We start from the raw sequence: 23,296 nt of genomic DNA, 5'->3' as shown, positions 1-23,296 counted from the left end.
GGCGTGCAGGGTTAATGGTGCTTGGTGTGTGTCCTCCCCAAATACACAGCCTTACGTCACTGTTGCCGTGGTGACTTGTTTTCTCTCCTTCTGGATGGGAAGCGCTAGGAGATGGGCTGGAGGGGAGAGCGGTCCTCTGCCTTCTGGCCCTACACATGGGCATTTTTCTCGTGGGAGAGCAGCACAATTGGCTGGCCTGGCTTGTGCTTTCTGTGGTTTTGTTTACATCCCTCTGGGTGTCATAAGGAAAACAATGTCTGTTTAGAGGGAGAAATGAACCCCGAGTCCCTGGGTTCCTGGAGCATTGTGTTTTCTCAGTGGGTTGGGGAGGGCCTCCCTCTTGGAGAGTAAGAGTGCTGCCTTCATGCTCAGACACAGAGGCTGTGTCACGTGGGGGCCAACCTCAAAGCAGGCCCTGGGTCATTTCGGCAGTCAGGAGACTCCAAATGGACATCATCCCACCAGGAGGCAGAGGCAGGCGGATCTCTGAGTTCCAGGACAGCTGGGGCTACACACAGAAATTCTGTCTCGAAAAACCAAAAAATAAATGAATGAATGAATGAATGAATGAATGAATGAATGAATTAGTGAATGAATGAATAATAAAAATAAAAAAAGAAAGATACCCAGAAAAGAACTGTTGTGCCCAGCCTAGACCGGGCTCGCCAGCGTGCTCCTGACACTGTTCTGAGGTAGATGACTGCTTGTGCTAACTTCATTGTCTTCTGAAAGTCTACCGTGTGGTTCTTCACATCACACCTCTGTCAGTGCGGGAAATCTGCTCTCAAGTGACATGAGTGTGACCAACACAGCTTCTGTACTGGTTTGAGAGGAGGTGTGACTTAGGAAGTACCTGGATTCGCCTCTCAGGCTAGCTGTTAGGAGGTAGCAGGGGCCATCTGCCCGCGCAGATAGCTGCGGGACACTGCATTTCCGTCCCTCGGACGCCTTGTTCCGTTCTCTTTGCTGCAGTTTGGGAAATCTATGACTCATTTAGCAAGTTTGTGAGGGCCTCTAACTGGAGGCCCCTTCTCTTCTGTGGACACCTTTAAAACGGAGCGCACAGAGCAGTGTCTGGTCAGGCAGTGAGTGAGCCCAGGGTATCAAGATCACATGGGAAACTTGACACGTTGATCTAGGGTAAGGCCAACTCTGTCTCTAAAGTTCTCCAAGTGAGTCTAGTCCAGACAAGGAAGAGGTGACCGAGCTGCGTGCTTTCAGGTCACCCCGGAGTTCCTGAGCACCAGAGAGGATACCTAGAAGCAAGTGGGTAGAGCAAACGTCAGGGTCTCTAGGTCCCAGTATCTTCTGTTTGCCCTAATCCCACCTTTTTCCCTGAGGAATTCTGCGACTTTCTGTCCTGTACATAGTCTACTGATGGGAACCAGGGGTCTTCCTGGTTTGTTCATTTGTCATTTTAGGGGAGGAGGAAGACCATGCTAGGGCTTTAATGCATGGCTTCATACCTAGTTTTTCAGCAAGTGCTCTACCACTGAGCTACAGCCCAGCCCCCTTTAAACCTTGGTAAGTTACTCAGGCTGGCATTAGATTTACACTAAGACTCTTGGGTGTGTACCATTAAGTCCTGCAGAGCAGATTTTTACCACAGTCTTAGTCACAGGCCCTCTCTGAGAAGGGCAGCACAGACTTAGTTAAACCTAGTTTGCTAAGACTGCGAATGCAGACCCTTCTGCAAGAATTCGTGGTCTGTAGCCTTTGAGGAATCTAGCAAAAGAAAAGGAAATCTAATCGTAGTAAGTGATAGTGACCCATGAGCTAACCCTCACGACAGTTGAGCAGTCTCAAAAGGAAGTGGGGTGGAACTCGGTGGAAATGACCACTGGAGGAGCCAGGTGATCTCCGTGCCTCTAGTTGGCTCATACAGTATTTTTTCTTCAGTTTACCCCAGGCTCGAACACCTCACAATTTGTATTGGTTTGCTTATCTTGGCCCAGCCCTGAAAGCACTGGCCCTTTATCTCAAAGAGCTTAGAAAACCATTTGTTATCACGGTGCGGTCTGCAGGGCTGTTCTCATTTCCATCATGGAAACAATCCGTTCTGTAACTGTCGGTCACGGCTCCTCAAGAGTCAGGTTTCAAGGGGTTGATATTTAGCAGACACTGAAAAGCTATGTTTTATTTCCCTCCTTGGTAAAAAGGAAAAGATAGGAGTGTGGCCTCTTATTTAAGAGTAGAATTTGGTGTTAGTTAGGACTCCATACAGAGTTTATACAAGAAATCCATTGCTGTGAGCACAGCTTCGCTCTGTTTCCAGGAAGGAAGCGCTGCACCGGTGTCTTGGTGGGCTAGATTGCATTTTTTCCTGATTCAGATCAAATGTAATTAAGATTACTCTTCTCCTTCGTCTTCTGCTGTTTGAAACGCTCCTTGCTCTGTGGTCTCACTGATGGACTCATCTCTTGGGGTTGTAGATCAGCATGCTTTCATTCCAGATTGCAGCCTCTCTGTCATGAGTTTTCCAGTTTTTGGTTTTTCCTCTTTTTTCTTTTTTGGACATGTTTGTTTTATGCTGTATCACAAAATGGATTTTCTCATTTCACTTCTGAAAGTATTTGTCCCCTTACAATTAATTAATGAGTAACATGTGCATCCAAGGATATTTATCCAATGGCACCAATCAAATTTTATATTTTTAAAAGCAGCCATGCCTTAAAAAATAGTTGGCAAGTCATTTTAATTTTTAAAAAGCTCATTTCCCAAAGAAAACTAGTTTAAAAAAATAATAAAAATATTCCTATAGCAATTCTATACAATAAAATTACTATTGAAATTATTGCCAATTTTTGGCTATTATACTCTTTCTTATATAACTTAAAATTTGGACCAGAAAAGTATAGAAAGAGCATAATTCTAAAACATACAGCATAACTTTTTTTTCTTTTTGTAGCATTAATCTTATCACTGGTCATTTAGAGGAACCAATGCCAAACCCTATAGATGACATGACAGAAGAACAAAAAGAATATGAAGCCATGAAACTTGTCAACATGCTTGATAAACTCTCCAGGTATTGTATTCCCGTCCATTTTTTGCTTGGTTTCTAAGAACGGTCGATTTCTTTGTCTCTCTCAGTGAGAGTTCCCATAGCACAGCAACTCTGGCGTCCATGTCTATTGGAACAGGAGCCTGGCGGCGGCAGCGTTAGTGCCGCCATGGCTCTCTCCATGTGCCCCTCGTGGATGTGCATTCCAGAGACATGTCAACACTCAGTGCTGAGCAGTAGAGAGGTGGCTGTCATATTAACTGACTAACCCCCCTGTCTTCCAAAGAGTGCTTCAAGTTAGAGTCAGTGATTTTGCTGCTGCTTGTATTTTTGTTTCAGTCTGTTTTGGTTTTTGTTTGAAACCATGGTGCGCTTTTTCTCCTTTCCTTTTTGATGTGCAAGTTTGCCGTATTGCTTTTTGAGTTGCTGCTGAAACCAAGAATTCTAAAATGCCATATACCCTTCAGGAAGCAGTGAAAAGAAATAGCTCAAACAGAGGACTTTTTTTAATCAGGGACTTTTACTGATTAGGGGTTCCAAAAACAACCAGACCCCCGCCTTGCTTCACACCTCCTTCCCTTTCACAAGAAAGGGAACCAGTAGGTAATTCAGTCAAGATCTGCTGACCATCAAGTAGCTCTTTTGGAGGAGTTCTTAGGAGGGGTTTCCTGCAGGCTTGGATGGGTTGCCTTACTCTCCAGTCATACATTGAGCCACTGTGTCCTGTAAGTCATCTTGAGTGAGTGTTTCTTTGTGTTGGTGACAGCCACCATGGAAAGGTGAATCTCTTCTGCTCATCTCATTTTTCACACAACCATAAAGGCTGCTATTCATCAATCAAGGAAAAGAAGATTTGAAATCGAACAGCCAGAGACTAGCTAGGAAGGAAAGGGGCCAACAGGGAGGCATAGGTTCCATTTGTAGCCAGAGACTTGGCTGAGCTGAGCAGTGGACGGCTGTGGGTTGGTACAGTTAGAGCAGATAGGGTCTTTTGACATTCTGTAGTCTTAAGCTTTCTGGATGATAGCGGCAATGCGTAGAAGCTGCTTAAAAGTAGCTTCTTTGTCTACAAAGTATTCTAGAACTTGGTGACTGCTGGCTGCTCCTAAATTTTTGTCCTTTCCCAGCATTTGGCCTGTTTGCAAATTACATTCTGCTTAACGTTTTCTACAAGTTCTTTCCCAGAAGGAATTAATAACAGTCACAGAGACTGTTACTAGAGCAGACCTATATTAAGCAAAATAATGAGCTCTGTGTGAATATATAGAATAAAATCTGGTAGCTGGAGAAAGAGTTCAGTGCTGAAGCCCAGGCCCTGGGTTCATTCCCAGTACCCTCCCTCGACAAAAAGCGTATATGTAAAAATAAGTTGTGTGGGCCTGACAGCTTCCAGATGGGTCTGGTGTAGCTAATGAGACACGGTGGTATTAGAATGAAATCAGTAGATCCATCTGGTGGAAGCCAGAAAGGAAATTGTTAGTGAGGACCTGAGTGGAACATGTTTGTGTTTTAGCACAGTAGATCATTCAAGTAGTATAAATTTCCTGTTATGACGATAAGAGTCGCTGGCAGTTAACACAGACGCTGCATTACTGGTCCGTTTAACCTGCATGAGGAAACACCCAAGCACAAAACAGAACATGAGGAATAAACTGCCCAAGATAATACAGTGTAATCTGGATACTTGGCTTATTCATAAATATATCACCAACTTCATAAAGTACCCTATTAATTCACATAAAACGATTCTCTTTCATCTCAGGGGAATCTACATCTTTTATACATATTTTAGAAGCTACCAATAAATAAACACGTAGACATTAATTCCGAAATGTCCAACTTCCACCTGATTTAAACTATGTCTCTAAAAAGACAAACATTCACCAAGAAGCACCCAGCAGGTACCCAGCTCAAGCCGAAGGTGGTCCTGATGCTCACACGTATAAAACAGAGCTAGGAAGTCTTGTGTTGGCTTTGATGGAACCTATTTTGCCATTAAAGTTGAAGCGAGAATGAATTTGAGAATAGTCTTAAGTCATGTTGACTTTTTTGCATGAGGTGTGGTAGGTTTTACATCGTCTGCCTGTGTGTGCGCTTTCTAACATTTGCTCTCACTAATAACAGGGACAGCTGTGTGAAGGTCAGCGTAGGCATCCCAGAGCAAGCATGCAAAGAATGAAACCATTCCTTCATGTGTTGTTGTTCATGTTTGTTGTGCTGTATTATTCATTAGTCGTAAGCTTCATCTTTCTTTTCACTGTTTTCTTATTTTTGATAAAATAAGAAAAAATAAGATGCCATGCAGCCAAGTAGACTTAGGTTCAGTACTGTACAAGGAGCGTTTACTCAACAGCTCCCATGGGCAAGGGAGATTTGGAGGTGAGTGAGACAGTGTCTGCCTTTGGAAAACTCACACTCTTGCAGGAGAAATGGCTGTATAATCTATTTCAGAATACAAAGTAGAAACTGAGAAAAACAAGCTCTATGTGTTGAACTGTTTGACCTGGGGAAAGGAGCAGTCTGTTCTGTCTAAATGGTTCAGGGAGTCTTTTCCGGGGAACGGAAGTGACGTGTGGACTGGTCATGAAGTTTAAGAAGTATTCTAGAGAGAAATGAAAGTGGCCATTCATTGTAGGGAGAGAGACTTAGTCCTTTTAAGTCTTTAGGCTTCACTTACTGCATCTTTCTTCCAAAGAGCTCAAGTGGCATGTTAACCTCACTGACCAGTGGGAAATTAAGGACCACAGAAATGCCCAAAACATTTCCAAGGGGATGGCTGCTAAGAATCCATTTTCTTTACCGTTTACAAAACACTCGCCCATTGTGCTGTCTCCAGCTCTGAGACAGAGTGAGACTAGGAACTTGGTTTTCCGGAACTCGGGGCCTCTGCTCTGTCCACTGTGTTCCTGTGTCTGTTGTGTTTGCCAGGACACTGGAGTCACCTCCCGGCAGTGTCTCCTGCCCCGACAAGGAAAGGCTTGAGTAGAGCGTAGGATTGGAGGTGACGTGGCCACGGCATGGACACTAGACACTTCCTTTTCTCATCCATAGGAGAGCAGATGTGAAGGCGCTGCACCAGGATGGTGGTTAGCGACAGTGGCCCGTGCCAAAGCACTTTCCAAAGTGATGACTAAGGTTGGTCACGCCAAGTCCTCTTCCTGAGCCTGGTGTAGGGTACAGATGTTACTGCCCAAAGTGTAAAGCTATACTGTGAATCTGGAGGTCACATTTCCATCTCGCCCACACACTAGACATAGCCCTAAGGAGCGCATGTCCTCAGCATCTTTATCCCAGCTAGTGAGGAGATTAGTGCTCAGAAGGCTCCTTACTGAATATGGACCGAGTAACATTCTCAGTGACGTCAGATCATGTCTGTGTTAGATGTTTCTAGTCCTTTGTAGGATAGCAGTGCATCTGGAGGTTTTCAGAGCTCAAAGGCCATCTGAACCCTGTAAATCCTGTCCTGTACAGCTAGTTCAGTGCCTTTGCCCTATGGTTTCCCCGGTGTGCAAGGATGGAGAATGGAATGGCTCACCTCCAGATTGGAAGTCTGTTGTTTTCTGTATAAAATAACCTGCAGGGTTCAAGGCTTCAGAGTGTACTTGTCAATTCTTAGTACTTAGCCAAACTTCATCAAAGTAGAGACTGTAAAGGAATGTCATAAAAAAAAAAAAAAAATGTGGGCCCGGGTAAGGTGACCTGCTGACGCCCCACACAACCCAAGTCAGAAGCTCATTTTTTAATAAAAGGGGGACCTGTAAATCCCTGGCCCCCGTTTTGGGTAACTGTTGCCTTGTTTGTGGCCCTTGACCTTGATATCCTCCCTGTGCTAATTCCCTGCCAGGTTCCACCCTCCTGAATGCTTAAGGGAAGTTCCTTGTCTGTGTATCCTGAATAATGGGCGTTAACAGCTTAGATGCAAGATTGTAAAACATCAGTAGCGAACTTCTGACCTCCAGGGTCCTCCCATTGTGCTGTAAGCCTGTTTTTAAGACCTCCTACCCCCTTCAAGAAATAACATTCGACATTTAAAATTAAAATATATATATGTAGGCCGTGGCTGGCTAATTTAAATAAGTGATGCGGATTTCTATAATCTAGAGTAAGTATACTATTTAGCAGTCAAGCCTGAGGTAGAAGATTACAGAAAACATCTTGCCTGCCTCTCCACCTCTCTTTCCTTCTCAGACTTTGAAAGCAAAACTAAGGCCCTGCCCTCCAGCAGGAGACTGGAATGGTGGTGTGTAGGTAGGAAGTCAGTCCAGTGTGCCCAGCACGGCTGCCCGCGCTGAGGAGCACTCACGCACTGAGGAGCCTTCACACAGCGTTGGCAAAGGACACCTTATAATGACAGTTTTGTTTCCATTCCTCTAATCCCCTTATTGACACCAGATGAATTGATCTCAGACTCCACTCTCACTCCAGCACTGTTTATCAAGGCACTTTGCCTGTTTGCTTATCCCAATGAAAACTGTTTTCAGTTGCGTGCAAACAAATCAATCAATCAATCAATCAATCAATCAATAACCATGCTTCCCATCTCACCCCCGTTTTTGCCAGCCATATTGGTATATGCGACATGGCTTTCTTAATGCTGGAATCAAATGAAAGGTTATGAGTGATTTATTCCTGAAAGTAACTTACATAACTTTTTTTCATATAAATATTGCTTTATCTTACAAAAATACCAAAATCTGTAATTGCATATGCCTTTGTGAGGAGTTAGTCTAGGGTATGCTTTTTGGGTGCATTTCAGAAACACAACCCACCCTTTTAAAGCATTGTAAGACCTGATGTAGGCACCAGAGCTCAAAGATCATAATGGTTAGGTGAGATCGTTTGGATCTGCACTGTCCATTGTAGGAACCACTATTTCATGACTACTGAACACTTGAGATATGGTTATTCCAAATTAGGATGTCCTCTAAAGACAAATAGAGAATGCAAAGTGTCTCATTAATTATTTAGATTGTGTGTTTAAAATGACCGATTTTTGTATGGGGTTAAACAAAATACATCACTGGAATCAATTTCACCTCACTTTACTTTTCTGTCTAGCTAGTTAGACATTGGATATCAATATGCAGCTTCTGTAGTGTCTTGGCTCGTATTTCTGACATACAGCACTGTTCTCCATCATTAAGGTTCCATGAAAACTCCATTTGGGAGCTCGGTACTGTATATACTGACCCAAGAATGAGAGACCTGCTTTGAGAAGCTCTAGTCTGTGCATCTTTGGGTATAGAGGACCAACTTGGTGGCTGGACATTCGAGCAGGCTGCCGTTTGCCCTTTGTGGTCCTTCTTGGAAGTCACTGAGTGCTTGGTTAAAGCACAAGCTGCTATGGCTCTGGACAGTTAGCAAACGTGAAATAGAAATAGCCTCCTCCTGGTTGCCGCCCTTCCAAGTTCCGTCTTCCTGGCTGGAAGAAGGCATGGGCTTCTGTTTGTGCTGCTCCCTTCGACAGTTCGCTGGCATGCAGACCTCACCTCATTTGTTCATTTAGACAACAGAGCAGAAACGCTCTATAACAAAGTCACCAAGAGATAATAAAACACGCCATTATTTAAGGATAAAACTAAACTGTATGCTTCTAGCAGTAGCCCTAACCTCATCCTCTAATGTGTTCTTAGCTGTGCTAACTAACACGAGGCCGGAGCAGACTTTTAGAAGCTTTGCATGCTATCTTCTAACAGAAATGAGAATAATAAAAAACTAACTTAGTGCTTCAAAATGTAAAAGATGCTTCTGTATGTGCTCCCTGTTGATCATCAAGACAATGCTGTGATCTGATTAGGGTGGGAGGTATTTTATTAAGGAGTGAGGCATCAGAGCTTAAGTGACTGACACCCTCCAGAACACCTCACTTTCAAAACTCCCGAATATTACGCTATTTTGAAAAATTACCAACCACTCTTGAGAAGTTTGTTGGTCTGATTATTTTTAAATGAGACATAAGTTTTAAACAAAGCACCAAAGACCAACAGTGAGTGTGTTTACTTTGTCAGACCGCAGATTATAGTGGAGATGCATCACACACCCCGACTTCCTACTCCATATCAGATATTACGTCATTGGTTAAAGAACTAGTTTTATGAGGGAAACAGTAAAAGTTCTAAGACCCTTTGTTAGAACTGGGTTTTACATTGTTTTTGAAAGAGAATGAGTATTCTAACAGATCCACACACATGTCATCACACTACTAAATCTTAACTGTAAATGGCTTCTCTGTGGGAATTTTTAGACAGTTCCCAATCCCATCCAAGTGGAAGGGTGTGGTGCTCTGAGCAGTACATCATCTCCATTTGTCTTGGGGTTGACATATTTACACAGCATACTTTGCTTTCCCGTCAGTGCCAAACTTAGAATGTAAGGGGAAGAGCTGAAGGGGAGGAATTATCTGGAAGATGCAGTTGGAAGACCTTTTAGTTGCTGTGGAGAAGTCACCATTCCCATTATTCTTTCTCTGTCAGTGTCCTGGTGAAAGAGCAGTGTAACCAGTTGCACTAGGAAGCCATTAGAGAACAGGTAAAGCAGCAGCCCCACCCAAAGGCCACCCGCCCACAGCGTCCAACACCGGTGTGTGACTCTCTAGCAGTGCACGCCCAGTACACTGCAGAGGCCTGTGACTGCTTCCTGCCTGGAGTTCTGCAGAGCTACGCCCTCTGGGCTGACAGGGAATCCATCCCCATAGGCATCTTATGTTAATTAAAATACTCCATTTATATACTAATGCCTCATCTCATCTTTCAGAGGCGAAAAGGAATTAAATATGAAATGGCTAATTTAACATGTCAGGGCTCTTTTTCCAGGCCAACCTCACATTACGAACAGGAATCCCTGGGCCAAAGTAATGGTTCCCAATTATCCAGTCTCAGGTTTTGTTAGACATTGAACAGAAGTCAACAAAACAAGTATGTAACAGAACCTGGCTAAGTAGCAGCACCCTCATTAAAACAGAGAATTAATCAGGGGTGATTAAAGGAAGCAATGCTTCATAGGCTCCCCCTTTTTCTTCTTTTCTAACCATAGAACAAAATATGGTACACAAAAGGATCGGAACTATTATGCAGTGCTCAATTAGCGGGAGGTGACTAGGTCTCTAACATGCTGTTTATCAAAAGAGCAGACGGTGTGTGCATGACTGTTGTTTCATTACAGACCCTGTCATTAATTCCATGTGTCAATACTGCCCTGTAGTACACAGAGCAGACAAGAAAGAAGAGCCCTTGAAAACAAGGGAATGATTTTTGAGTCGTTATCAAGCTAAGTGGCAAGCGGGAAGCTGAGACTCGTATAGGTAAATTCGAAGGGACTCTTGGGAGATCTGCAAGTGGGAAACAAGGATGTGTCTTACCAACTGCTTGACTATGTCCTGCTTTCAACAAGTGCACTTGAGTCGAACGCTTTGTTTCTGTTGCACAAAACATGTGCTGTGGGCAAGAGTATTCTCTTGCTTCCAGGTCAGGTAAGGTGTTACACACACACATCTGGCCTGATCTGTAATGTGCAGTGTGCAGTTGGGCATGTTAATATCTGAGCCCCAATACTGCACTGTCACTGCTGGGGGCGTCACATAGGAAGCCCTAAAACACTGTGAGCATCTCTTCATTTCTGAAGAGCAATCACAAAGTACCATCCCAACAGGAAGATATTAAAATATATCTGGAAAAAAAATATTTAAAGAACAGAAAATTTAAATATGTTTAAATCCTAAAAGTCCCCGCCCCTTTTTGGTTTCCGTTGGCAGTCCCAAGGGTTAGGCTGGGACAAAATAGGGTTTCTTTTCTTGGACGTGCTTTATCTGTGTCCTCTTGCCTGGCCACACCCTTATAGACTATGGTTCCTTACCGTTTAGTAAGATCAAATTTTAAATGATGTTTCGTTCCAGTTGAACATTCTTGGAGGCTTATCTCTTCCCTGGCCAGATGCCTGATCAGATGAGAAGCCCGCCATGATACTGTCACAGTGCCTAGAATGGGCTCTTTATCCAGTAGACATCACTGTACTTTTTGGTGATAACGGGGGCAGTCTTAACTGTGTTAAGGCCTGTGTATAGCATTGAAGGTAAGTATAAAGCAGTTGTTGCTATGTGAATATCTTAATACTGATACACATTTCAACCACGATGTTTATTGGACAATCAGCCATCATTTTTTAGAGAGGACCTTTGTAAATTTAGGACCAGTAGTAACTCTTCATAAAATGACCCAGTGAGAGCTGTAATGCAATCTGGATCCTGCGTGAGGGACTTGCCATTGCTTTAGTAATCATTGAATTACCTGCTGGCAGATTGCAGAAAAGGTTTGTGGTTGCCTGTGTGTCATTGACGGGCAGGTGCTGTGTTTGACTGTTAGATGTAGAATACCTTGACTAGGAAGAAAGTCCTAGGATGGTGATTTTGAGTGTCTTAAAACGCCAGGAACTTTTTGTGTGGTTTGAAATTATTTAGTAACCTGAGGCTTATTCTTAAGATCAACGTAGAATGGTGGGGATCATCTCGTGCAGCCCCTCATTTTATAGCTCACAGAGGCAAATGGCTTGCTTGCTCAAGGGCTTGTAACAGATTAGCAGAAGTTACGAGGCTAGAATCCTGAACTCCTAATGTCTCCGACGTAAGAAGCTGAGTCTACCAAATGGTGGTTGAGAGCAAGAATGCCCGCCTTCTGCTGGGCCGTCAGCATCATCTGATGATGTTGACTCGGCAAGGAAACGTTGCAGCTAGAAAGAGAATACTTCCTGACACATCGTCCTCTGCCATTCTCCATCTATGCCATGAACCATGTACTCTATCCTTTCGGGAAACATTTACCAAGCACCTACTGTGTGCTCTGTCCTAGACTAGGTACATGAAAATCACAGCCCAAGAAGACATGGACTCTGCCTTCAAGTTGAGCACAGTCTACTAGACAGCAAAAAATCTTTGGAAAGCGTTCTGTAGGGTTTCCTGAGGATTAGTAATCCTTTCCTGATCCCGTAGGGGGGCTTCCTGAGGATTAGTAATCTTTTTGTGATCCTGTAGGAGGGTTTCCTGTGGATTAGTAATCTTTTCCTGATTTTATAGCTGGGTTTACTGTGGATTACTAATCCTTCCCTGAACCTATAAATCTTGATGAAAACATCTCTGCTCACAGATTTAGCCTGTGTCTTGTTCGTGGCTTAGTTAGGAGGAACCTGTGTGGTACATGACTTGTGTGGAAAGGCCAGCCGAGTGTGGTTCACAGGTGCTCAACTGAAGACGCTTTGTTCTCTAGGGTCCTGCGCCAGGACTCAGGAGGACATTAAACCTGACTGGGTAAAGCACAGAAGAGTTTCCATTCATGTCAGAGCAGTATTGTTTGCAGCTTTCAAACCTAGAGTGACGGTTATTGTTAATGAATACTCTTTATATGGAAGGTGGCTTTTGAACTAGGAGACAAAGATACCTAGGGTGCAGTCCCTCTCCGCCCTGGAGTCCAGGTCTCTAGCCCTCTTCCATAGCACTGTCCAGCTTTCCTCCTCTTCCTCAGCTGAGCCAACCTGCTTGCCAGTCTCTGCACATGGCTAACTCTCGCTTGTGTGCCTCTGCTCGACTGGTTCTGCTTCTGGGTGCCATGTCTTCACTGCCGGAGTGTGGCCTCGGGGCTGCCTCCTGCAAGGAGCCTGTGATAGCGTGTCTCTGTTTCTTCCTGTTCCTCCCGCACGTGCCTCGCCAGGTCGCGGACAGAACACTGCTGTGGCGGTCATAAAGGTTCCTATTCTCTGTCCATATCTTACTGACCTGGACACACAGCCCTCAGTGAAACTGAACCAATAACCACAGCATCCACCAAGCCGTCAGCAGCGAGTCTAGAGCAAAGATTTTGTTTGGTGCCAGCCTTAGGATAGAGAAGAAGAGCAGAAAAGTCGGACTGGAGAGTAGGAGAAGCAATCCAGGGTTCATGGGTAAAGCAGTCACAAGCTAGTAAGTGGTCCATTCCTGCTCCCAAACAGGACAAGAAACCTCCTTGAACACGTTTCACATACAGCAGGAGTCGACTGGTGAACTGTAAGGCTCAGGGAAGGCAGGGCTCTGCCTGTCAGTCATCCTAAGCTTGTCAATCTGCTGTTCTGAAATCCTTTTGGTGTTGTTTGATGTGTGTATGTTTTATCTTCCAAACGGACTAAAGCTTCTTGAGCACAGGGACCATGTCTTTTGTTTGCTTCTGCGTCTCCCCCCTCATAACACACACTGTTTTATCAGGAAGGGGTTTCCTGTAAACACATAAAGAGCAAGAGTACAGCTTGTGGGTTCTGATTATATCCCAGCCATTACATTGTATACTTTCTGTGTGTAGTCTGTGGTCTGTGCGTTCATGAAGGCTCAGTGAGGTGAGGGTTCCTGACCCAGTTCCACAGAGGATGAAATCAAAGTCGAGAGTTTTCAAAGGTGTTGCATTAATGAGTTATAGATGTAGAATTGAAGCCCAGGTCTGGCTTTAGAACCTGTATGTGCTTTTCACCCCCCACAGTAAACACTTGAGTCCTCTCCAGTTCACAGAACTCTTTGATCTAAACTGTTGCTGTTGTTGCTACCACTGCTGTGCTGGGACTGCATGTCACCACTGGGAAGTGGGCAGAGCTAGTATTTCCATGACCCCATTTCACAGATGGGGAAACTAAGACTCAGAGACTTGCCCAAGATCTCACAGCTGGTAAGTGGAAGAGTCCAGACCTTAGACTTGCTAACTTACAATCCGTTTGCTCTTTCCACACATCACATTGCTGTCTTAATTTATTTGCATGAATGCATGACTGTGGCCAAGCTGCCCCGATGCCTTTTCTACAGAAATGTCAGTACACACCAACATTGCATGGAGCCGTGTGGAAAAGAAAAGAATACATGCCTTCTGAGGAGCTTCCATTTTAATGGAGGGTGACACAGAGCACCACCTAAATGCTTGAGAATGGTTGACAAGTGAGAATTAAAAGATGGGTGCCTTTGGTTCCATAGATTGACTAGTGGAAATGGACCATGAAACTGTAAAATTCTTCATTGTTCCCAGCTGTAAAGTGGGACTAAACGGTAGGAATAAAGATAACAGACTTGACTGGGAAATACTCTTCCTGGGTTTACGTAGAAAGTAGCTTGGTGGTTCACCCCCTGGCAGCTGGTCCCAGAATGGCCTGTTCTTTTGGAAATGTCATTGTGTTAGCACTGTCAGTGGTGGTGTGTCTACCAAGCAGCTCATCACTGGCTTTGGTAGTCCCCTGCCAGTTCCACTTCCGCCTCCCCTTACCGCTCAGTCCCGACCATACCTCGCTGCCTTCGGGGACCAACACCTTTAAACCTAGGTCATTAGGTGTTTAAAGTTTGTGTTTGGTTGGTTGGCTTGGGTTTGGGTTTTTGACTTTTGAGCCAGGCTCTTGTTTTTACAGATGTGTACGACTCCCAACCTTTAGACCTAGAATTGTCTTACCCTTCAGTGTGCTGTCCTCAGCAACTTGTCCCCTTTTCTTCACATCACTTGTTAGGATTCAGTATCACAGAATTCCTCATCACAGTCAGAACCAGAAAAATGTGTATCCAAAATCATGGCTGATGACTGTCCACTGGCATTTCTGTCTGTTTGCCACAAAGGCAGCTCAAGCTCTTTGGGTCCTGAAAACTAGCGCTGTTCCCCCAAATCTGTCCTGTGTTCTGGCTCCTGTAGGTAGTGCCAGACCTCAGTACCTGTCCTGGGGCCATAGGCACACTTTACCACTCACCTTCACCAGCTCCCTTCCACACCTACCTGAGGCACAGTGCCTTTCCTTCCCACAGCTCAGCCATAATCCATCTTTCTCTCATCCTCCATACACCACTACAGTGACTTCCTAAGATTTCCTGTGGGCACCTGTTCAGTGTGTCTGCCACGACCACACCGCTCCCAGAGGGATGAACCTGGGCACTGCAGGATAAAGGCTAAGCTCCTTCCTTTGGCCTTGTCACCCTCCCCTCCTCCCTCACTTCTTCCTTGAACACTGGTCCCTTGTCCAGCCTTACAAGAGCACAGAGCAGCAGAGGCAAATTAACAGTCACAGACAGTGGGGCCTCGCAGTCTCCTTCCCTGCCTGCCACAGGGTCTCCTCTGCAGTGTCTCCCCTGCCTCTCCCAGGTAGTGTGGCCATGCTTCTTCTCAGGAGCCACAGTGTCGCATCTGCAGTCCTCAGGACATGCACCCATCTGGGGCCCGGCACATCTCGGGTCTGTTTGTTTTGTCCACTCATCCAGGGCAGCAGCTCGTCCTCCTGGGCTGCCCAGCAAGTGGCAGTTCTCTTACATGGCTGTGGGCAGTGAACCGACTGCTTCTCCGTGCGGTCAGGACAGCCCCTGAGGTGGGCTTGACAGCAAAGAGCACGGACTAGGATTCAGGAGACCTGTCCTATGCCCAACTCTGCCACTAAGTGGCCTTGGGTGAGCCACTCAGCCTCCTTTTAAAGAAGAGGGTTGGACTAAATGACCTGTGAGGCCCTTCCAACTTGAAGCTTTATGATTCTGATCCTGTTTCCTACATATAACATGCAGGAGCCTCAGTTTACCAGCCAGTCCGTCATCCACATTTCCCAGACTCTGGCCTCAGCAGTCATCCTCTGGCGCTAGCCAGAGCCACTTGCTCCGGTCCTGGGTCCTGTTACTAAACCCAAGTCCCTGAGCTGAGCTCACCTCCCCAGGTTCCAGTGTGCTGTCTGTCACAGCTGCACAGCTGCGCCTTCCCAGGAGGGAGCCCCTCTTTGATTTGCCTGAAGGGACAGTAGCAAGGAGAGGGGGCGCAAGTGCTATTGTTCCCTTCACACCACAGCCACCACATTACAGCTGCTGCTGCTGCTGCTGCTGCTGCGTCCTGTCCTCGGCAGTGGTGCCCATTTCCATGAGAAACAAGGTGAAGCACCACTAGCCTGTGGGAGTGGAAGCAAGCGTTGGAGTTAGCAGCTCACACTCTCCATGCAATAATAAATAAGGCCTAGGAAAAGATTAAAGAAATCTTTCCTGATGCTTTTTGATTGGCTTAATCGATAATCAACCATCTTAGATGAGGCTGTAACTTGTGGAGTGGATACAATTGGATTAGGTGAAGACAGTTGGGGAGCTTTGAAGAGATTAAAAATGGCTGTCAATCCCATAATTAAGCTGCCACAAACAAAAGCAGTGGTGTTTTAAACAAAAAGAAGGAAAGAGAGAGAAAAGGAAAGAAAACTTGGGGGACTCCAGCTGATTCGAAATGAATCAACAAGTGCTCACGAGTCAGAGGCGATGGGAACAAAACCAAATTTGACAATTGATGCTATTAAATGAAACGTGTGTTTAATTCTGAGTTGGGCAGGTGAAACTCCAGCAGCTTCAACTTCTCTAAAACAAATGAATCCACGAGAGGGAAAAAAGTTCATTATTCAAAACAGAAGAGACCTGCTCCTTGTCCTGAGCCCATTTGGACCTTGACTTTTCATACTTTAATTGGCTTAGTAGGTTTGGCTTGTGTGAATGAAGCCTTTCATCCCCTCTTTCTTTCCGTGCCCCTTTCATCTTTCCATTCCACACACAGAGAGCTTGAGAGAAAATACTTGGGTTTTTGAAGACTTCTCTTTTTAAAAGGATGGGGATCTGGGCGGGGGAGGGCGTGTGTGATGCTGGTGAATACTTTTTTTCTCCTTCTTTTATCTCTTTTTCCAGAGAGGAGTTGCTTAAGCCAATGGGACTAAAACCTGATGGGACAATAACTCCCTTGGAGGAAGCACTCAGCCAGTACTCTGTCATCGAAGAGACCAGCTCCGACACGGACTGAGCGCCGTCACCTGCCCCGCTCTCAATATGGCTTTCATCAGCATCTTTTCTCTGTAGCTCCAGGGGAATCTTTTCTCTAAAACATTTATGCCCTTGCTTTGGCTAGAAACACATTAGCTGGTTTACTCGTTGGGTACCAGCGTATGTAAGAGGTGGTCCTGTGTTCTCTGCGGCAGTGAGGCATCCACGTAGAGCTGGAGTTAGGCAGAGGTGTGGGCTAGGAGCAGAAGCAGTCATTCCATTTCATCAGGACGCCCAGCAGCCCCGGGCCAGTCTGGCAGTCTTGTCGCCAGGATTCCTAGCCGAAGATTCAGCCATGTCCTCCACCGGCTCGGCTCGTGCAATCCGCCCCTCTTAGGTTGTCTCTCCAGCAACCCAGGCACACGAGAGGCCGAGAAGCTGGTAACTAAGGGCTGAGGCAGGTGACTCCTTAGATCAGCACTGACTGAGTGGAAGCCAGGCAGCTGCCCTGTACACCTAGTCCACCCTTCATTTCAGTTTTATATAAATGTGGAAACACACACACAGAGCCCCAGACTTACAAACCTGTTACACTCTTGAAAGTTTGTATGTCACTTAGCGAAAACTTCAGACTACAGCTCTCCCTGTGAGGAGTTAGAAATGATGGTTTAGTTCCAGGCAGCTACATGTGCCTATTTATTCCTCATGTTCCTGAACACTACACGTACCGTAGGGCTGGACCACCATCCGTACCGCTGCATCCAGAGCGTGCATTCTGAGGTCTCACTCAGGGTGCCAAGTATACACTCATCCTCCAGGCAACAGAGAGGATGGGGCTCCCCGAGTAGTGGGAGTTCTTTCGTGGCCTGTGCTGGGGGTAGGGAGCCAACAGCACCCATTTGTACATAAAGGTCATTCGTATGTCACATGTTTTAAACAAGGGTCTCTGTGTGTATTTGTGTGTGTGTTCTTTCTACCATATGTGATCAGTTTAATGGTAACTTTATTTATTTAAAAAAAAGAAACACAAATAGTTACTATTAAACTGATTAAGGCTGTTTATTTTTACTCTTAGAAATGGTCATATGAAGTAGACGTGCAATCATGTAGACAGGCCAAGTTGATCAGTGGCTAAAGTTAAAAGGGGGTTGGTTTCCTTTCATATATGTGTGTATGTATACCTACACATACACACATATATGCACACACATAGATTATGTGCTTAACCACTGCCTTTTAAAACTTTAAATTAAATAAAACATTGGGGATGACTCAATTTAGCCATCTGTGTGTGTTTCTTTATGGTACATGGGGTAACAACGCCATTGCACAGTTTGTGTTTCGAAGTGTTTTCTATCTGTTGGCCTCACTTGTCATCGTGTAACCTCTTCAAAGGACAAAGTGTGCACAATGCTGGTGAGAACGGCGTTTACCCTAAATTATTTCTGACAAAACCTCACGTCAAGCGTTGAATCGGAAAAGGCCTCGGAGCTGCCAGAGAGATGTCAGCAAGTTTCTTGAAATTTACTCAGAGGGGAACCCTTAAAGAACAATTGCATCACTAAGATTTACGTCCATTTCTAACGTGTGATTGCTTGGACTTTAAGCCCCACCCCCCACACAGAAGCAGAAAAGGAGTTCACTAGACTTCAAGTAGACACACTGAAAGCAAAAGACGCCAGCCGGGGGTGAAAGGCCGGCAGCACCCATTCATCACAATTCAGATGGGGTCAGAATCCATGCCAGGGTGGAGAGAGAAAAACACTGTCCAAGACCAAGCAAACCTGGGACTCTATTTACCTAAGAACACCCAAGTTCACCCAGTAAAGAACGTGTGTGATGCTGTGGCCATAGACATATTTTCCTAATGTTGGCCCTGAGCTGCTGTAAAAGAATAAATTCTTTGTAAGTGACTAGGAAGAGTATGTGCATTATAGGATTTTCATCCAGTGATTGTTGGGAAGAGCTTGTGGTCCATGTTTTAGCCAATGGCGTTTAAAATTTTTGTTTTATTTAGCAATTCATGCTTTTAGCTTAAGTGGAAAAATCCAGAGAAAGAGAATTATTTTGTTATTTCATTCTACAAAGCGTTTTGAAAGTATTTTTATAATCCCTGGTCAGATAGCTTTGCCGTGAGTATCGGCCTGATAACGCGGGCCGTGCCTGGGGGGACGCTCCGCGCAGGCCCCGGAACAGCGCTTGCCCGGGGCTGCAGCTGTGCCCCTCGGCGCTCAGTGCGTTCTTCCACTTCGCGTCTCTCCAGACCGTGTGCTTCTCTTCTTTTTAGGATTAATTCTTAGAAAGAAGATGGAATAGTTTCACCTTGCACACAGAAAGAACACTGAGCATCGAGTCACATGTCTTCTCTCTAACTTCGCCCATCTCAAGGCAGCACCTCTCCAGAGGACTTGCCCTGAGTCCCCGGCCCAGCAGCCCGCCAGAGTCCAGCTGCAGGCCGGACCTCAGCACCTTCCCCCCGCATGTCTGACCACACAGCCGGAGGCTTTGAGCCGGAAGCAGCGTGGGCTGCCGGAGGTGGTCACCCTCGGGCCATTTTAAGCAATAACTATGTTAGCAGAAGCAGTCTCGGACTTTCCCATCATCAGGGAGATGCCGGCATGGGAGTGAGAAGCTTGGTCAGTTAGCAGAGTTAAAGTGACGACGACCTGGGCACCTTTAGGTCAGAGCAGTGGTGTGGGCTGTCCCTCTCCAGTGAGAGGGATGGGACAGTGCCACTGCAGTCTCCAGCCCTCCGCCTACACTGGCCTCTGGAAGTGAAGGATGGATGGGGAAGCATGTCCCAAAGTGAGGCATTCGAGCTGCTTGAAGGGACAGTTCCCAGATGGCTGGGACCTTTCAGGTGCCCTGTGGCCCTCAGTAGCAATGCTAGCCTTCCTTCATATATGACAGTGTGAAGCTTTGCAAGTGACTACACGATGCCTCGGCACACAAATCTTGCTGCCTCCCAGGACTAGGTAGGTGTCAACCTGCATCCCCCTTGTCTATCAAAGTCATACGTGCTCCTTGTAGAATGTGTGGAAAGTGCAGGAAACAAGCTCATCGCTGGCCCAGAGTCCTCCCTCCCTGAGCATCACTGTTAATGTTTAGTGTTTTCCCTTTCTGTATTTTTTCTATGCATATATAATTTATTTTACTACAAGATTGGATCATGCTGTGTTTACAGATTTGTATCCTGCTTTCTTTAACATAATGTGAGCATTTTCCCATAACAATAAATACTCTTCAAATGTTAATGGCTATGACATTCCATTACGTAAAGTATGGCAAACACTGTTGATCACTGCAGTGAATATCATGACCTATAACCCAGCTCCCACCCATTAAAAAGACGTTGTGTTCCGTCTTTGGGGAAGGCAGCCAGGGCCTCTACACAGTCAAGCTGCAGCAACTCCAATAGCTGGGAGGAGCAGGCTCACGCAGCTGTGCAGCCTGTCCAGGAGCTGTGGTAGCATGGCATAGCAGCAAGATGAAGTGGCCAGAAAGTCTTGCAAAGTCAGTAGCATGGGTGCCAGAGGACTTGGGGATGCAGAGGGTGGTAGCCTTGCTTGGTGGGGAGCCTGGTACCGGCTTTTGTGGAGATATGGTTGTGAGGTGGAGAACATTCAAGGGTGGAGAGAGATGTGCTCTTCAGGAAAACCACCATGACACCTGTTGGAGTGCGAGGAGCACAGTCTGGAGGAGGAAGAAATGAATTACGTTCTAGGAAGAAGTCATGAAGGTGAAGTTGGGAACAGCCAAGCTGCGACTTGAGCAGAGGAGAAGCTCCAGGAAGATGAGAGGTGGTGCTGACATGCTGCGAGCCGGCGCTGGACCCACACAGAGAGTTCTGTGATTGACATTCCAACTCCAGCATGAACTTGACAGGGACAGGAGAGAAGCTGTTCCTGTCAGAACTAGCTTGAACTGAAGCTCCGAGACAAAGGCACACAGTGTGTCTACAGACGCAGGAGACTGTAGGCATGACAGGACAGGTGTTCCGTGCCTTGGAACTAGATAGGGAAGAGCCACATTTCAGGCAAGAACTGGACAGGACAAAGTCCACTGCTATGGAGCAGACTGGATTGGAGAAAAGAAAGAAGATGGAAAGCCATTGCCTCAGCATCTGTAGAGTAAGAAAGGCCTGAAGTAGAGCATGATGGGAGGTGTGGACAAGGGTGAACTCCAGAAATACTTAAAACTGCGATCAACACAATCTAACCTGAAGGTTTAGAAGAAAGAGCTCGGATAGTGGAGCTCGGCCCCAGCGTAGGGACTAATCAGTGGGTTGGAAACAGGAAAAGGTAACTAGTAACTAAGAATTTTTTCCAAGGGACTAGAGGCATGGCTCAGTGCTTAAGAGCATTGGATGTTCTCGAGGACCCTGGTTCAAGTCCCAGTGCCTGCATGGTGGCTCTCAAACATCTATAACTTCAATTCCATAGAATCCAGGGATGTCTTCTGGCCTCCACAGGCACCAGGCACACATGGTACAGAAATACATGCCGGCAAAAATATCATTACATCACAAAAGAATTATTTCCAGGACTTCAACATTTTCAGGTCACTATGTTAGCTTCTGTAACTGAGAAATGATCAAGGTATTCGTCTCATAAAGAGAATAGGTAGGCTCGCTCTTAGCTCTGGCTGTTTCAGTTCACGGTCAGTTGACCTCATTGCTTTGGAGCCTGTGTTGAGACAACACATTATGGTGGGGAGGGAGTGCATGGCACAGGAAACTGAGCTTACAGCCAGAAAAAAAAAAAAAAAAGGAGGTTGGGGTGGGGAGAGGAAGGAGCTAGGATCCCACAATCCCTCTCAGGGAATGGTCCTACTAATCAGAGGCCTTCCCAATAGACTCCACCTCTTTGCATTTCCATTCCTTCCCAGTAGGCCAGGCTGAGGAATAAGCCTTTAATATATGGTCCTTTGGGAGACTTTCCAGAAAAGACAACAGTCCCCAAGCATTTCTATACTGCATAAACAGTGCCGTGGTGTGCAAGCATTGCACATATGCATGCTGATAGAAGGAACACAGTGGAGGGTTGTTTCTAAGCTAATTGCTGTATTCATGGTATCCTTTTGCCTGTTTGTATTTTCTATCAAAACATACCATTTGTAGCAGTTGTGTGGAAAGGAAATGATGGAAAATTCAGGCTTTAAAAAGAAATCTTCTAATTGAAGACTTAAAACTCGATAACCAATATCAAAAGAAAATCAAACTTGGCTTATTTGAAGAGCCTGGAGGTTTTCAAGGGAAGCAGATGAACCACACTGAGGAAAGCATACAGATGTAATGGGTCTCGGTTCTGTTATGGGAGGGGGGCTTATAAAGGGATTTATAAAAACCCTGTGATGTTGGCTATGGCAGGAGAGTTTACACCATAGGAATTGGCAAACACCGCACCCCAGGGCCTTCCCCTACCTCTGCAGCAGTCACTGGGAGACCCTGCAGAGCCTAGAATGGCTGAGGGTGGGAGACAGCAGGGAGCTCTCAGAACGGCTCAGGGTGAGGGTTGGCAAATCCCCCTCCCAGCAGCCCCCAACATGTGCCTCCATGAAACCATGTGATACTTGTTCTGTATGAGCCCCAGACCCCTGGAATCCCAAGAGCTTCCCTAAGAAGAGGCTGGGTCAAAGGGTTCCTGATCTTAGGCCAGCAGAGAAGACAGAGAAGAGTCCCTTCTGGGGAGACGCCTCCTACTGTGAGTCTCTCTCCAGTCAACTCTGAGAATCCTGGCAGCCAGCATTTTCTTCTGGAAGAACTGGCCCAAAGGGACCTGAAGAGACAATCGGGATCCTTCTTTGAAATAGGAAGATGGCTCTTGGTTCCGTCCCCACGCACTCACGAAGCCGCTGGTTCATCAAATACACCATTAACTGCTGCAGAAGACATGAGAGCTGCCTGGCCTTCTGGAGCTGTTCTGCTTCTGCAGAAAGAATTGATGAACACGGTATATTGGCAAATGGGAGATAGCTTCGCATCTGCTGCCGTGCCTGCACAGATACATCCAAAGGAGGCAGCGTGCTCAGGCGTAGAGATTCTGTAGTCCTGAGGGATGCTTCCAACAGAGTGCTGCTTGAGCTGAGTCCTGAAACAAGCTGCAAGAACACACAAGGCCTACTCCCTCCAGTGAGAAGGTGCAGCAGGGGCATAGCCCTGCAACAGCAACAGTCCTGCTCTGACCAGGGGACTGCAGGAGGCCAGTCAAGCCTGAGCAGAGGGGCTAGCAACCTTTCCCTGCTGCCTTCCAGAACAGGTTTAGACTCAGCCATAATCCACACTGAGGCTTTAGTAGAATGCGGCCTAGCCGTCTTCTGGGAAGATAACAGCTTCTCCACACCAGGATTAGGGGTCACCCTGTCCTGAAAGACCAGAGGAAAAGTGGCCCTACTGTGCCAGAAGATGAGGCCAGATCCACAGCACAGCAGATCATGCCGACTTTGGAGGGGATGCAGTGAGCCCTCGTGGAGTTCCCAAGTTGATGTTCCATGTATTTGAAGAGACAGCCAAAGGTCACTGGATCTTGAGGAAATTCTCTCACATGAAAAAA

At 46.0% G+C, this 23,296-nt stretch overlaps 1 protein-coding gene across 13 annotated transcripts in view; it reads left to right on the top strand.

Moving 5' to 3' along the window:
* The window catches only part of Ric8b (RIC8 guanine nucleotide exchange factor B), a 106,976-nt gene extending 88,951 nt beyond the window's left edge, over positions 1-18,025 (top strand). For 4 of the 13 annotated variants that reach the window (XM_076554460.1, XM_076554457.1, XM_006986969.4 and 1 more), the window contains 2 exons: positions 2,909-3,028; positions 16,674-18,025. In XM_076554460.1, the coding sequence (XP_076410575.1) occupies positions 2,909-3,028; positions 16,674-16,785 (232 nt within the window). In that variant the 3' untranslated portion in view covers positions 16,786-18,025. Of the gene's footprint in view, positions 1-2,908; positions 3,029-6,055; positions 6,140-10,165; positions 10,305-10,895; positions 11,072-16,673 lie in introns of all 13 variants that reach the window. The other 9 variants (XM_076554461.1, XM_006986973.4, XM_076554459.1 and 6 more) reach the window with 5 other exon arrangements.
* Positions 18,026-23,296: the final 5,271 nt, after the last annotated feature.

The sequence above is a fragment of the Peromyscus maniculatus genome, chromosome 18 (genome assembly GCF_049852395.1).
Source record: "Peromyscus maniculatus bairdii isolate BWxNUB_F1_BW_parent chromosome 18, HU_Pman_BW_mat_3.1, whole genome shotgun sequence".
Classification (NCBI taxonomy): Eukaryota; Metazoa; Chordata; class Mammalia; order Rodentia; family Cricetidae; genus Peromyscus; species Peromyscus maniculatus.
This window is presented reverse-complemented; position numbering and strand designations above follow the sequence as displayed.